Raw genomic sequence first — 16852 nt, forward strand, 5'->3', positions numbered from 1 at the left:
GAGAAGAGTGGAGGGAGGAAGGAAGGAAGGAAGGAAGGACAAATAGGGGAAATGAGGAAAAGGGTGGGACAAGGAGGGAATATTTGGGAAAAGGTGGAAAAGGGAGGGAAAAAGGAGTGAAAATGGGGGAACGGAGCTGGAAGAAGGTGGAACAAGAGGACAAACTTATTTCAAAAGTGAAAATGTGGGAAAAGGTGTAAAAAGGCGAGTCGGCGCAATGCCCAGTCAGGTGATCATGGTGCTCCTACTGGAGCCCTGTTGGTCTCCTAAACAACTGACCGATGTTAACATTGAGCCACCTACTTCACCCATTTATACACCAGGACTACTTTTACTGCATCAATTCAGGGTAAGTATCTTGATCAAGGGTACTACAGCTGGAGGTGCGATTTGAACCCGCGTCCTTCAAGCTGCAAGGTTAACGGCTCTAACCGCTAAACTTTAAAGCAGAGCGGTACCGTCTGCTTTACTGCGTTTTTCCACTCTCGCCGGGACCGTTTCCCAAAGCAAACACCCACACGCAGCATGGATTTGGAGAAACCTCCTGCCGAGGGAGGCGAAGCAGAGAAAGATCAAACATCTGAGGAGCCGCGTGTCATCGGCAGGTACGGTACTCTGGTGCGAAGCGCCGTACGGCAGGGGCCCCAGAGGCTGACGCCACCGCGACCAAAAGTGGACCGAACCGCGAGCGAGTGCTCGAGCCGCCGCTCTGTACTGGAGTACCGTTTTAGAATAAGCTCAGATAAGTTCAGAACGATTCAAAGCGTGTCTGGATGACGGCTAAATGATCAATGATCTCTACTGATGTTGTTTTGCCTTTTGTATTTATTGCCAAAGAAAAAAAAACTGAGCGAAGTGAAAATTCCAACACCGTTATGTGAGATTAACTCTTGTTCAATCTGGTTTTATAGGAAGTAATTTTTTTAGTGGAGAACGGACAAAATAAAGTCTTCGGTTCTGACTTCACGCGGAGCAGTAAAAGGGAGAGCGATGCGCGCGATGATTGATGCGCGACTTTATCGTCAAAGATTAGTTAATGGAGACGCTGGGTCGGCGCCAATCGCCTTTTTCCCAGAACACTTAGCGTATGAGCACAAGATATCGTATGGAGCAGCTCGCCGGAGGGCCGCTCTCAACGCTGGGACGTCTGGAGACATGCGTTGATTCCTCTGGAACGTTGCACGTTACATCAGCAAAACACACACTTCACATGTACGTAGCCTAGGGGTTGGCGGGAGCCTTCCCATCAACCCCTGCGGTTCAGTCGGTTCTTATTTCGTGCATTTCCGGCTGGCGTTTTCGCGCGTTCGGTTAACGTTTGTACGCTCAATGACTGTGTTGTGGACGGGACTTACTGGGGAGTCCTTCTCTCCCGTTTTCGGCGACTTTTTTTTCTTCCTGCAAACCGTGAGCGTGTATTCTGTAACAGTCGACAATGTCGCCACAACAAAGACGAGGCCTCCAGCACAGATCTGCGAACAAAACATTAAAACAAAGAAATGTGCGGCGGTATTTATTCGTCTGATTTTAGAGGTATGATCAAGTTTTATACTGCAATTTAGAAGGATGTTCATGTGTTTTGAAGGATGCATGTATGTAACATGATGACTTGAGTTGAGCTGCTACTGGGGGACAGTCCTTTCGTCGGTATGTCGGTGTGGGGAAGACATGGGTCAGTTCTATTTTTTGAAGCCAGGAAGGGGGATTGCTATGGGAAAGACTCTGTTACTGTCTTGATAATGTATTTTATGTAATGGCTCTTTAGTAATTTTGTTGACCAACTGTAGGAAAATGGTTCTTGGGTTCGTTTGACTGTGGATTTTTTGATGTTTGTTTTTGGTTGTGTATTTTATTGATAACTTTATTAAATAAAGTTTAAAAAAAAAAGAAAATGTGAAGCAGCGCACTGTCTATTGAAAATTATTTATTGTTGTATTTCTTTTTTTTTATTTATAGTGTGATTTAAACATATGATATTTATGACAGACAGTGAAATTCATGAGTACTTTATTGGAGTCCAGCGGTTTCTTGGAGTACTGATGCTGTGCAGTTGTGCTTTTGAATGTAAGAGCTGTGGAATTTTTGGCTTTCGGATGATCGCTGTGATGAACTAAAGCAAAGTTGTCATGACTGGTATATGATGTTTTATCCGGTTTTTAATGTTTGTTTGTATTCATCGAACTTTGTATGATTTTGTGCTTTGAGTATATTGAGTTGTGTGTTGGTATTGAGGTTCTTTTCTCTGCAAATGTTAAACTGTGGATTTATTTAGTCTTTCTACTTTTAATTGGAGTTAACAAAGGGGAAAAAGTGCGGCAGCAGCTATGCCACAATTGAAAGAAAATCAAATAAAAGGAACTACAAGCGTCCCGAATGTTGTCTTCTCCCAGTAATGCCTTCGCAGAAAAAGGACTTTTCGGAATGGCCTTAATTGCAATGTTACACTCAACTTTATGTAATGAAGGTTAATATTTAAACACCAACAGATTCCGTTCACAAGAGTTACGTAACAGCAAATACACAGCTTCTTTGTTAAATTTGAATAACAGACGCTGTTTTATTTAGCTACTTTCCATTACAGCTAGGGGGTAATTACCATAATTTATTAATAATTCCCAGCCAGTCCTTAATAATTAAATCAAGATGTGACTGGGCACTTGGAAAGGAGCAGCTCATTTATGTCAACAGTTCCAAGCTGTTTTTTCCTTTTTTATCGCAAATGGTTTCATTTCAAAGCAGCGCAATAGAGAGCGGAGAAGGACTATTTTAATTCCTTCAAAAGGAATGACAACGTTCTCCTCGTCTCACATCCAGACGTTTAAAACAATGAGACTACGCTGTGGGGGGAATTAATCCTCTGCGCCCAAACACGAGAGGAAGCTCAATTCCAGCGCCGATGGCGTCTTTCCTTCCTCGCGCTCTTTATTTCTTACTTTTTCCACATTAGGTAGAGACTCGAGCGCAGAGGGACGTCTCCATCCGCCGTCCACTCGAGTGTAACATGTGAGTGACGCTGAAAACTTTCTCATCACACACAGCTCCGCAGTGCAGGTTGAGCGAGTCTTCAGTGTACTTTTCATTTCTTGCAATTACAGCGTGAGGCTTGAACACGTAGCAGTTTACAGTGATTTACAGGGTACATTACAGGGTAATTTTTACTGTATTAGTGCAGATCAAGTACCATGATCAAGCTGGGATTCTAAACCGAGCCTTTTGAGGGTAAGGTGTTTGTTCGAACCACAACACCACCTGTTGGCCCTGTGTGTGTGTGAGAGAGAGAGAGAAGTCAGAGCAGATATTCATAGTTCAAAGACAGGTGTAATCTGACCACGGAAAATACATGACTGTGTAAATATATGTATATTTCAACCTGTGCAAGACTCTCAGTTCAGTAGCAGTTCCCGAGTCACACACACACACACACACACACACACACACACACACACACACAGTAAGGAACATGTACACTGGAATGGATGATAAAGTTGCGAAACGGATGGAAGGAAGACGAGGCGGACAGGAAAGCCGAGATGTAGGAGGAGACAGGTCCCTCGGTGCAGCGCCCCCGGCTTTCGGTTGGACGGGGGCCTCAGGCCACACGAGAAAGCGTTCGAAAGGGCTCCTTCAGGAAGCTGCGCGTCGGCCAAGAGAGCAGCGTGTGTTTCCAGCGCTGGAGTTGAGGAGGAGCTTCCCCACGTTGGGGCAAAGGAAAAAAAGGCCTCCGCATCGGAAACCTCCGACTCTGCCAAGACATAAACGGTAAACGGACCATCTGTCACCTTCTCCTGTGGCACTTAGAAAGAGAAATTAAGAGCGGACCATTATTACACGGAGATATACGCAGACGCGCGTGCAGATGGCTTCAGCAAACCTTCTCTGGATCCATCAGCGGGAAATAAATTATTAAACGCACGTACGCTTTTCCCGCACAAACTGCACATAACCATGGCAACAATGGCCCCGACCCGCTCCCCTCGCGCAGAGCAGTCTGGCTTTGTCTCGCGGCTGCAGGCAACGCACTTTACGGTTCCAACCATCTGCACGGATGCGGGAGAGCCTGAGCGCAAACGGCAGGGAAAACGCTGCTTTCCACCCGCCGAAGCCGACTCTTATTTAATGCTTCCACAAGAACAGGTCACTGTGCACTCAGGCTTTAGTGTGCAGCATCCACTGTCAATATGGAGCACCAGGGAGAGGCAGGAGAACAAACGGGTGGATGTTGGGTCCAGTCAGAGCAGAAGAGACTGAGCTTTTCATACTTTGAACACGTCATGAGAAGGTTGGATTCTCTAGAGAAGACGGCGATGGTGATGGGAAAGTTGGATGAAGATGAAGATGAAGAAGAAGAGGACAGTGGAGTGACAGTGGACACAGCACTGTAACACCGAGGACACAAGTGGAGGACGGAACTTTCGGGAAGACCTATATATGTGGTCAATAGGAGGCAACGTCAACTTGATGGCAATTACTGACACTGCAGTGCGTTCAGCTGGTCTCGTTCAACAGGAGAAACTATGTTGTATAATAATAAAAATAATAAGAAGAGGAAGAAGAAGAAGTGGAGAAAAAAGCAGACGAAGTAGAAGAAGAAGAAGAAGAAGAAGAGCAACAGGATCCAATAAGAGGTGGAAAGACAAACACAATCCAAGGGAAAGGTCATCAAGATCTTGACGTTCTGCGGAGGGTCTTCCTTCCCTTCAGACTGTCAGTTTAAAGTTCAACCTAAAAGGGCCCCAGGACTTTGAGACAAGATAACTTTAACGGTGTTTGCAGGGAACCGGGCGTCGCAGACGCTCATTCGCACACGCTCAACGTACCGAGCGGCGTCAAAGTTCAGGGTAACAGCAGAGTAACACATTTTGAAGACAATGACACAAAGAGACAGCACACAATGACTGCGAGGGACGTGTTTGAGTATCTATAAGATGTGACGTGGACTGAGACGTGGAAAGAGCAGCAGGACTACACAGAAACGGCTGTAGCTGGAGACACATTCATAAACACATTGTTCGAGGCTCTACACTAATGCACCGGTGTTCGTAATGTCCCCTAACAATTTCACATTATTGTGTTATGGAATATGATGCGCACTTGAGAGGCTGAAACTGCCTGATATTCCACGCGTGGGCTTGGAAAGCACCGGGGTTCTCCGGGCGGGTGGTCAGAGGCCTGAGACGGCGAGAGAGGTCGGAGTCCATTCATAAAGGCACTTAAAAAGCTGCAGTTGGGAGGAAGCGGCCGTTGCTCAGACCAATTGGTGGTGCCCTTTCATTCCAATAATCCTCTCCAACATAATTAAATCCTCAGTTACAGTAAAACAGCGACATCCGTCCTCATTGACTCACAGCGATGGAAAGGTCAACGATAAAATATTACCAGCAGCAGCGTCTCACTGGCGTTGAAGGGCGGGAAAAAATGACGCAGCCAAATAACGTTTGCGGCGGGGGCCGAGACCCGATAGGGGACTGGTGCGGCGGACGGTCTCTGTAACAAACAGTTTGCGATTATATCGGCCTCAGGAGCCATCGATGTCATCCATCGTCTTAGAAACAGCTGTTATGCGAAGATGATGATGATGATGATGATGATATTTGCAGCACGAGGAGCGGAGTCCAATGCGTTGTAATGGGCACACAATCGGGGACGGGGGGGGACCCGACGCCTTACCGAATCGGTTATGGCGAACGGACGACGTTTGGAGAGGAGCCACGGAGCGCCGGAGCGCCACAATTACTTTTGGCTGACATCTGGCAACAGCGCTTTTATTTGGCAGCGGCTGGCGGCGACAATCAAGCGTTTACTTGTGTGCGCCGGCCCTCGCAATGAGCTTTGTTCTCACACGCTCTCGAGGGCTCCGCCAATATTAAACCTTGTGCGTAAACTCTTTATCCCCGTCACAATGCCTCTGATTATCACGGGGTACCTCTCGCAACGCCTGGCGCACCCCTCTGCTGTCGGGGGGGGGTGAAGTGTCTGCAAGACATGTATGAGGAGAGAAAAAGGCTGCCGCTCCCTCAATGCACCGGCCGCGGGCACCGAGCGCAGCCCTCGATAATGAAAAAAGGAGGTGAAAGTTAAAAAAAAGAACAGGAAGTGTCAATAGTTGTACTAGAGCGCATCCATTGCGGCCACAAAACAGCGCGTTCGCCCGATTCCTTACAGCAAGATGGATTGGCGAAAGCAGCCGCCATATTTCTCCCGCAGATTACCTTTTTTTTTTTTTTTTCTTTTTTCCGGAAAAGGAAGGGCCGCCGAAGCTCTCGACACTTTTCGGGACGGAGAAGATCCAGTGAAGACGGCTCTGAACGTGTGAAGTTGGCACAGACAAATAACGAAGGCGCCGCACCACACAGCGCCGTTCCGTAATATAACAATTAAAGTGTTGATAGATTATAATTATGCACCCCCACCCCCCACCCCCCTTTAGCACATCCTGTACTTTTTGGGATAAATGAAACGGAGGTTTTATCGCTCAACAGCAGCGGCAGCTTCCACACGAACGACACAACAAAATAGGGGAAACAAAATGCAGTAAATAATAATAATGCTCCGCCTTCTGGACGTACGAACAGCTGAGTTGGGAATTTTCAAGGATCCAAACATTTTCCACTTTATTTATTTTTCATTACATTTTCTTCACCTACATGTAACTTTTCTGGTTGTAAGGAAGGAAACTCAAACTGTGTTTGCCCACCAAGCCAGTAGATGGCAGTAAAGGGCACCAAAGCGACCGACTTCATTCGACTCGCTTCCACGGTCTTTACAGCTCCTGTCTGATTCCTGAGTGTCGGCGAACGATACCGACATGAAGAATTTACCACGTTTACGGGCCGAGTCACTCAACAATCAGTGCGGTAAAGGAGGGTGGAGACGGCAGGTTTTTATTTTATTTGTTTGCAATTTAGATTAGTTTTTCCTCAAATGTTCAAACTTAACAAAATATTCAAATAAAGCCTTTCGAAGCATTTTTTAGTTGTAGCTATAAGCAAGGATTTCAGAGAACCGGAGCAGCGACTAAATCAAAGGAGAAGCGCATTATTACCCTGTTTTTTTTTTTTTTTTTTTTTTTTAAATCGACTGAGACTCAACAGTAAAATTAGTTAGAAACAAACTTTCGCTTCCAATTCACACTCGTAACACGAGGAGCCAAGCCGGAGCGCTCGTTTTCACTTTTACTCTTTTCGTGCATGAATGAGGGACAAGTTTGGGTCTGAGTTCGCAGAGGTGGCTGATAACTAAGCTTAGCACTCGTGTACATACTGTACTCCGGTACTGTACTCCGGTACTGTACACGAGTTCATACACAGCTGCTCTGCAAACAATGAGAGGCGCATTAATATCACTAAAGTGTACTGAGGCTACAAGTAAGAACGCCGTCACAATATTTAGGACTTTCTCCTCTCGGACACTAGGGTGGAGCCCTGCGACCCCCAGCAGAGTGATCGCTCTGTCTGTCCAGGTGATTAAGGACACGTCTAAGAGCGCTTGTTTGTTCAGCTTTGCCAGGAAGGGCCTTCGTGATGCAACTCAGCAGTGACGAGGGCATTAGGGGTCATCGCAAGCGCTACACCTCCCTCCCTCCAGCTGTGTCCACACACCCGTCTGTCCTAGCGGACCCGCGGAGGTCCTCGGACCGCGGACGTCGCACCAGGACATGGAGCTGCCCAGGTATTCGTCTGGGACCACAGGCCAGAGGCGTCATTTCATCCATCCCTCTGCAGAGCATCTCGACGACCCAGCACACGATCACTCACCGACACAACCAAACGGGAATCTTTACTCTTGATCAGGCTCTAAACGGCGATGTCCACAAAAATGTCCAAACATGAGCACGGCACAAGAAGTAGGACACACCTGGGGACAGCTGTTCCCCGTCTCGGTGGAAATGAGGAACCTCCCACAGCAACGTCGCCAAGGACCTGAACCCAAGGGGACTTCATCGCAAACCCTACCCTCGGTGACACCAACAGATGGGTTTGGTGCTTCAAATACGCAACGGGGGTCCGAAGAGGCCCAAGCCTCGAACCCTTCGCACTCACACTTTGCCGGGAGGTCGTAGCCGCAGGTGATCTTGGCTCTTCCCGTTTCACAGCCGTTGAGCGTGTGGCACTCATCGTAGAGGCACGGTCCCGCCGCTTTGTGTATGCAGCCGTCCACTGGAAGAGAGCAAAAACACACACACGCAAGGATTAAACGCTGAATCAGAGAGTCCCGTGTGCTGATATCAGCCGCTAGACGACACTAAACTCCCGAAATGGTTCTGACTTGTTGCTCTTTCCCTTCCCGTTCATTCAGTATTATTCATCGACACTATTACATAGGTGACGAATATTATCTATGCTCACCAATATGCTTTGTTTTTTATTCATTACTCTATTAATATTTATGTGGCCCCTTTCCCCCAGGGGACGCATCTCCTCACGATGTGCGCAACAGGGGCGAAATGTGCAAATCGCAGCCCCTCCGTCCGAACACTTCGATCGAAACACACGCTCGTAGCGCAAACGAAACTAAATCCGGAAGATGACGGTGTCCCGACCCAGCTGTCGAGGTCTTTTCGAAGCGGACGGGCCTATCCCGCAACACGGGTGCGAAGTTCGCGGCTGAAGGAGCGAGAGAATGTGACGGAGGAGAGCAGCGGGATGCCGGCGCACACCCAGCGGTAATTGTTCAATCAGGGGCTCAAATGCCGAGCAGATGTTTCCCATTTCGTCCGATCAAGTCTGGGATCATTATGCTCCCGAATTACGGTAAGTGGCGTTCGTGTCACATTACCATTTTAAGCTTTGTTGCTGTCGCTGTTGCTGTTGCCTCCCCCCTCCCCACACCTGAGCAGTGCCCACCTCTCTCTTTTTTTTAATGCTTTTCATTCTGTTTCTAGCAGCTCAGCCAAGTACCCCGTTCCCACGTGTCCCCCGGTAGCGCGACACCGCAGACACCTGCACTTAAACACCGACATCTCGGGCTAAACCTCTCCAGCAACTTTTTTACCTGCTTAAAAGCTAAAAAACAACTCATTTTCTGTCAAAATAATGCGACTCCTGCCAAATTTACTGCATTCACATGTGCGGCGCAGAGTTGCGTTCCATCTTTTCATCGTCGGCAGCTGCCTGTCCGGTGCGGGGCCGCGGGGGTCCAGCGTCTATCCCGGAGCCACGGGGCGTGAGGCAGGGTGTGGACTCTCACATATGGACTGTGAGAGGAAACCAGAGCGCCCAGAGGAATACCACAGGAAGAGAGGGAGAACAAGCAGGCTCCGCAGGCTGAGTGGGATTGGAACCCACGCCCGAACGCGCAGCCCGAGATCTGTGAGGCACAAGCGCTACGTGCTGTTCCACCACACCTGTTTTCCAGCACTCGCACTCTGTGGAGCACAAGACAATGTCAGCATCGTTTTGACGGACGCAGCGCTAAGGTCCCTTCCTTTGCGTTTCCGTTGGGTTTTACCGGGATGTGGTAAAAGGGGTGGAAATCCAAACGTGCCAGACACCCCGCTACGGATCCCCCCCTTCCGCATCACAGACGCCCCCCTTCCGCAAAAGAGCGTGGCCTCCCCTACCCCCGTCCTTGGTCGACAATCCTGCCGAAATTAATCCTGAGAAACGAGCGAGTCGCTGCTCTCACCGGCGTTTTACATGCTGCACCGGTCGTCCCGGAGCAGGACAGATGGTTTATGGCACCCAGAGCACAATAAACATGAGGCTAATAACAGTAAAACAGTGTACTTGCGAATAAACAAAGTGTGGACAGGTTTTACATCCTGGGATTCCAGTTTCGACAACTCCCCACCACCGCCACCGCCACCCCCAGGCCCCGTGCCGCGCGTTCGATAAAGACGGGGAAGGCCGGCGCAGAACGCCTCTTTATTTTATCCACGCCGCCATGAACATTTCATCCCGATCTTTTCTGAAACTCAGGCGGAACTCGAACCCCTGTCCGCCGAGCGAGATGCGCAGCAGCTGGAGAGGAGATTTTCCCGCTCGGAAAGTTCAGCTCCATCAATCATCTTTAATGAAGTGAAAGACGGCGAGTCGACGGAGACCGATTCCCATCGTCATGAAAAGCAATCTAGGAAGCTCCTTCCTGTGGGCTCTGCCGGACCTCTCCGGCACCGCGCTCTCCCGGCATTTTACGCTGATTTACCCCTTTACACAGCAGGGAGGTTTTTACTCTATCAGCTCGGGGTAAGTACCTTCATCAAGGGTACTACAGCAGGAGGTGGGAGTCAAACCTGGGTCTTTTTGGAGCAAAGCAGCTGTTCTAACCACTACGCCACCTGCTGGCAGAAACGCTGGTGCCGTTTCTCCTGGTCTGCACACGCGGACGTACATTAATTTTCGGAAAACTACTTTGAAAGGCACCACATTTGTTCGTCACACGTCGTCTCCGGTCATTTCCATAGTTACGCGAGGGCACCGGCCGCGTGTTTTGCCTCCGGCGAAATTGGTCATGTGACGCCTCGTTAAAAAGTAAATGAGCTCGACGAGCAGGGCGGTGGGTGGAGACACATGGCGTGACACGGCAATTGATGTCCGCACATGGAAACAGGTCCCACCGTGCGCCGACATGAAATGAAACCACGGCGGCGCTTTGCATCCATCAACAAGACGACACTAATGAGCCTTCGGTCATGAAATATTGACACGCCACGCACATTATACGCGGTCGGGGGTTCGAGGCAACGTCACGTCTCCTAAACAGCCGACCGCCAGGGCGATTTGCACGGCTGCCCCGAGTCTCCGTTCAGCAGGACGGCCTCGCCGCCAGCCACAGAGGAAACGCGTGAGACGGAGGAGGCGGCGTCACCGCACAAATTAGAACACCCACACGGCCGCGCGTGTCCCTCCACCGTTCATATCACTTAACGCCATTATAAGGGATGTGTTCAGAATGCAAATTTATACAGAAAGTGTGATCATTTAATTACAGCTCAGAGGAAAAGAAGCGCACCCATGTTTGGTTATAAATATGTACCGTATTCTACCCTATAGAGTCCCGCTCTCCTTACGATCCGATTCGTTATGCAAAGGCGCCCGTGTGTCGGGCCGGTAAAAGCAGAGTTGCATCCAGGCCATTCGTCATCCCAGCGCTCCGGTTTCTCTCAACAAACTCATTTCGAGTTAAACCGGGCAAGGTTATCCATCCCAGGGAAGAGGGAAGAGGGAAGAGAGAAAGTTTGCTGGATGCAAAATCTTTTTTTGTCCCACGACGGAACGTGCGTTGAGGATTCGAAGAAGGCCGTGTTTGCCGAAGGAGCCCACGTCCGACCGCCGGATCGCCGCCGCCCTCGGCTCCAGTCGGAAAGTCCGGAGAGCGCCTTCTACTGGTGATGTGGAAGGGGTGTTTTCTCGGCTGCGTGGCGAGGCGAGGCGAGGCGAGGCGAGACGATGAGGGTCTGAGGAACACGGTCAGCATGGACAGTACCACCAGCACTAATGCACTATGTTCACCATCACGCCTCCTTGCTGTTGAGAGGGACAAAGCAACACTCCCTCCCTACTCCACATTCTAAGCGGGATCTAAAAAAGCTTGCATAAAATACAAAAACATAAATAAAAAATGAAAACGGCAATATTTATACAGTGTGCGCCGTCTTAAAGACCAAGACGTTCTCATCCTATCAAGGGAAGCAATTCACCATGGTTGAGATTAAGTATTAAGCGAACCTGCCAGATTAAGTTCAACTGGCTTTCAAAGTTTTCCCATGGACTTAAAATGTAAGTTTAAAGGTAATACTGTGGTGGGGTAGGGTTTGGGTCGTTTTGTGTCTGTTTCAGTGTGTGTGTGTAAAGCGTGGAGGGCTGAGACAGACTCCGTCACAAGAAACTCAAGTCAACTAGAGGGCATTCTCCTGTGCAAAGAGGGCCATCAACTGTGTGGGATGACCGGGCCCATGATCCAAACTCGGCTTTCTTGGCATTCCAGCATCCTGCTAAAGACTAAAGGAGCAAGAGGCCTGGTCCAGCACCGCAGAACCAACCACAATCGCCAGAGGTTCACAGGAAGCGTTGACCCAGGGACTCAAGGACTCGTTCATTTTTTGGGGACTTCAATCTGCCAGCAGCTGGAGTGTTGCAGCGAAATGGACACCAGCAGGTGGGAAACTCATCGATACAAATACAGCCTCAACAGTTGAACACTTTCAAACCAAGAGTCCAGGGAAGGATTCTCCTCAAATCTCATAGGATGATCAGATGTGAACACAAAGGAAGACCGTGCACGTGGTCCCAACCTCGGGTTTCTTGGTGGTCACATGACCCACGCTCTGGTTTCTTGGCATCCCAGAGCGCTGCCAAAAATCAGCAGAAAACAAAGCCTGGTCCAGTGTTGCAGAACCCAACCGCTCGCTGTAGAACCGATAACTGAGTGCACACCAGAACACTGGGACCGGATCCATTAAAGCAGCGGTTGTGAAGAAGCGTTGGCCCAAGGTTTCCCGCACGTGTTGCGGACGGCCTTCTGCAAACAGCCTCGCTTCGATACGAAACCTATTCTGGTAGGTTGTGGACTCAGCGGCACAACGGCGGACTCGAGAGCAAGACGCTTTGAAATAAAGAGCCAGAGGAACGTCCACCTGCAGTCTTCCGGGACGATCGATACGCTGATCGCGAGCATCCTCACGACGTTTCGTCCGGCCGCAGCGGTGCAACATCCTTCCAGCAGGTCGACGGCACAAGGTGTAGCTGCAGGCCTCACCCTCGCCCTAAGTGCCGAACACACTGCTCTGTGTGTGTTGTTCCCCCAGCCGCCCCAAAGAGTCTTTACACATCAAAAATAAATCAATGACGCAAAACGCAGCCCCACGGCGACCCAGATGCAATCTTGCCACCAATTTATTTTCCAATATAACTGGGATTTCGAGGTAATTCCCAGCTGACTCTCGAGTTAAAGACCTGGGTGCGATTACGCAGAAAAGGGCCGTCGCCTTCATTAGCTAAGCGTGGCGTTCACAGCCGCCGCGGCCGCGCGAGCCGAGCCGATCGACCGCTGCGTCCCGCGAAACCTGCTTCGCCCGCCGACAGGTTTGGGCGCTTACGGGGGGAGTGCGGCCGCGTGTTCGTTCGTTCGTTCGTTCGCTCGCTCCCTCGCTCCCTCCCTCCCATACACGCGAGGTGATGGCTGGATTTATGAAGCAACTCCAAGAGGGAAGAAACGTGGACAATAAGGACATAAATAACGAGAGACGTGCATCTCAGAAGCGCTTCTATGATGCTCTTGTCAGACCTCACAATGAAAGACCTCTGACCTTTCTCCTCCGAAATCATTTACATTTTAATGATTTTTCTTACTTTTTTCCATAAATGCTTTGAGGTGCTAAAGAGCTTCACTTGAAAGAAATTCGACGGGGCGGCGGAGGGGGGGGCACAGCAGCACCTGAACCACAGTACTTTAACTGAGCTGCTTTGGCACACAGCTCAAATTAGAGAGAGAGTAATATATGATGTGTATTTCATTTTTTATTTATTTATTATTTTTCATTAGAAAATATTCCTGTTCATAAAACTGCTCAAGCTTTGCTGTGGAAATACAAGTGTATCAATGTGTCATGCTGATAAAGCACACAAAATTGAAATCAGAACTGAAATTGTGTGAGCGAGAGAAATTATCGCTTCGATTGGGCTCACAGGTTGCGGGTTTCAATCCCACCTCCTGCTGTAGCTCCCAAGGTACTTCCCCTGAACCACGAGAGTAAAAATTACCCTGCTGGATAAACAGGTAAATCAGCGTAGAGGCACGTGTTGTAGTCAGTTCTGGAATTAATGTCTGCCAGTTGAATAAATAATTTATGCGGCGGAGACGAAACCAGGAGCGTTACCGTGGTAAAGACAACAACCGGCAGTCCTGCCCGCAGCACCGCTCCGCCGCGTCTCGCCTCTTTAGTCTCTAATGTGTCACGACACGACTCTCGGGCACAAATGTCCTCCTTAGAAGCCTGAGATGAAAGCGAACCCTCGTCCCACTGTTTGCAGTTGGCTGCTAACTTATCCAGCCCATCGGGGAGGTTTGAATCCCTCCATCGCTCATCTGAAGCCTGTAGAGAAAAGCTGTGGTGCTGAGGCTCAGCGAAAGCCTCTGCTAAGCCGTGTGCCAAAGACAGGACCCACATCTCTGTAGTGGTACGAGTGAAAGGGGCGAGGAGTGTCTGAGTACGTACCCCGCCGCGCAGCGATCTACCCCACTGCTCGGTGTATTGTGAGGTAGAGGGAAGATCAACTCCATTCCGTTGAGCGTTCCATCTTGGGAAAAATCCCGGAGAACCCCTCCCCAAAGCATCCTCTACTCCACTGTCATCCTAACCCTAACCCTAACCCTCATACTAACCCTAACCCTAACGTCAACCTTAATCCTAACCTTAACCCAACCCCTGACTCCAACCACAACCTCAACCTTGATGCGTCTCCTAAACCTCAAACCCAAACCCAAATCCAACCCCAACCCAAACCGTAACCGTAACCGTAACCAGCACCCTTCGGATTTCCCTGAACCAGACCAGACCAGCCTCTTTGAGAAATGCTCTTTGGTGACCTTGGCAATTGACCACCTCCTGGATGTTGTCCACAAGGGCTGGTGCTCCTGTGTCCTACAAACAGTAAGAACGCGGTTCCCTCCCCCTGCGTCATCCAGCACTTCGCCGTTTCACTTTGCTTTTGTGACAACAGCTCACTTTCTGCAGAAAGTGTGTCAGCAGCAATTTTCCCAACTAATTATTTTCTGCTCCTCTGTGGGTTTTTTCTCCTCGTTTTGTATCCAAGCCGAGAAATAATAAGAAGAGTGTCGCCAAAGTGGCATCAGCAGGTAGAGGAGCAAGGTTGAATAAAGGGGAGGAGCCTCAAGAAAGGCTAGGGCACAAACCTGGGGGTGGGGGGTGACCGGGGGGGGGGGTCACAGGTGACCCGCAAGGTCTTGCCAAACTTCCGTGGACATTAAACCCGAAGCCCCCCCATTCTTAGAGCTCCCTTTTCTTCTGTGTAAAACCTCGAGCGGACGGATGAGAAGAACCGGGAGCTCTCCTGCCTTCATGGCTCTTTCACCAGATGTTTTTTTGATCTGCCGTGGGAAATGAACGGCCATCAGGAATCGATCAAACTCATCAGAGGAGAACGTCTCAAGGGCTTCTCCTATTGCCCAACCCCCCCACGGGGTGATACCGAGACCTGTCGGCATCAGCAAGTTCGGCGCAAACGGAGCAGCTCCTCGGCCGGAGGAGTTCGCTAGCAAGGGCTAATGACGCACATTAATCCCCGATCGATCGGGTGCCAATCAGAGGCCCCCCGGCACACGCTATGGTATCGGGGCCCTTCGGTTCCAACGTTCTTCTGCCACGAGCGGCGAGAGATCCGGTCGGCGAGCGGCGGGAGGTGCCGACGAAGACGAAGCGGATCTGGCTCCGCCGTGAATCCTCAGACGCGACAGCGATCGTTACTGTGCCAGCTTTAATCCCGCTGTCAATGGAGGCTTAACACAATTAGCTGCGGAGCTGTCAGTCAGGAAGGACGACGTGTCGGAACGGGGATCCTGTCGCATCGCGTTGCCTCGCAGCGCCAGACTGGCGTTTTAGTGCCACGCACGCACAAAATCCGACGCACGCTTCGACGCAGCAAAGCCGGCGGTACGAGGCAAGTCGGGACTTAGGAGACGTGCGGCGCTCAGCCAAGCGAGGACAATCAGTGCGGAGACGCTGCAGACTTATTGCACTTATTCATTACCAGGGCAAAGCGACACACAGCTCAGTAAACAAAAGGGCATCGGCAGCAGACAAAGAGCTTCGGACACAGACACAGGATTATTGGGGCGCAACCTGTCTGTCTCACACCACTATGTTGCTGGTTCACATCCCTCCAGTAGCTCCTACAGAGATGACACTGAAATAGCAAACACATAAATAATCAGAGCAGATGATGTTGGATCAGTAGAGATCTTGAACCCAAAGAGATATATTAGAGACCCTTCTTGAATTCTGAGATGGATTCAGCAGCTCTGAGGGGCAGAGGGACCTCATTCGACTCTACCTACGCAAGTTAGATGGTGTTGGACGGATTTATGGAGCTGTCAGGAGATCGGGAGAGAAGCGGCTCAACAGACGGGCTCAAGACCCTTCTTGAACATAGGAGGGATTCAGCAGCTCTGAGGGAAACAGGGAGCTCATTTCTGGGGTCAAAAGTGAGAGTCGACAGGATTGCAACTACGTGTACTGCGAAATATCAACCCGGACGAGACACAACACACAATCGTTGGAAAACAGAGTAACGCGTAGTAAAAAGGGGAAAAAAAAAAATACGAAAAGCAGACAGAGGAACCTTTGATCCAGGAGCGAGTGCCGTGCGGCAGCACACGAGGTTGTGGGAGCGACACCTTGTTTGCACTCGCGAGGAGCTCAGGGAAAAATGTGCTGTGAGCAGCGGGAACGGAGGCCAGGCCGCGTCTCCCGTCTCTTCGTAAAACGCTGAGTGGCAAAACAAAAGGAATAAAAATACTGTACCGTTCTGTGCCTTTTTCCGTCGTTTTATTTTTATTTTTTCATCTTTTTTTCCAGGCCTCTGAAGTATTTGAATATAAGACAAAAAGCTTCTTTGTTGCAAAACTCAAAATCCCGCACATTTCAGGGTTTAGACGCCACGATCAAATCCAATTAAAAATTAACGTTTTATCGAATGTTAACTATTCCGTTTCATTTAACACTGTATTGAGTTGTATTTGAGCGCTAAAGACCTGTGGATCCGAAGATGGTCAAATCCCGTCGTGTCGACGCCCATCAGTTTCCCGTGTGCCAACGGGCGGCTCCTGAAATGTCAGGGTGACGCCGGCGGTGTTGGGGTCGACACTTCTCCCCTCTTCCCTCTGGGACTGAACG

General features: G+C 49.8%; 1 protein-coding gene across 2 annotated transcripts in view; it reads right to left on the reverse strand.

Annotated features, from left to right (window-relative positions):
- Positions 1 to 16852, reverse strand: part of macrod2 (mono-ADP ribosylhydrolase 2) — a 257408-nt gene that overhangs the window by 90672 nt on the left and 149884 nt on the right. Inside the window, exons 5-6 of one of the 2 annotated variants that reach the window (XM_018740110.2) lie at positions 8040 to 8156; positions 2589 to 3258 (exon numbers count right to left, since the gene is read on the reverse strand). In XM_018740110.2, coding sequence (XP_018595626.1) covers positions 3200 to 3258; positions 8040 to 8156 — 176 coding nt within the window. In that variant the 3' untranslated portion in view covers positions 2589 to 3199. Of the gene's footprint in view, positions 1 to 2588; positions 3259 to 8039; positions 8157 to 16852 lie in introns of those variants that run through there. The other variant, XM_018740111.1, reaches the window with a different exon arrangement.

This window comes from Scleropages formosus, chromosome 4 (assembly GCF_900964775.1).
Source record: "Scleropages formosus chromosome 4, fSclFor1.1, whole genome shotgun sequence".
Classification (NCBI taxonomy): Eukaryota; Metazoa; Chordata; class Actinopteri; order Osteoglossiformes; family Osteoglossidae; genus Scleropages; species Scleropages formosus.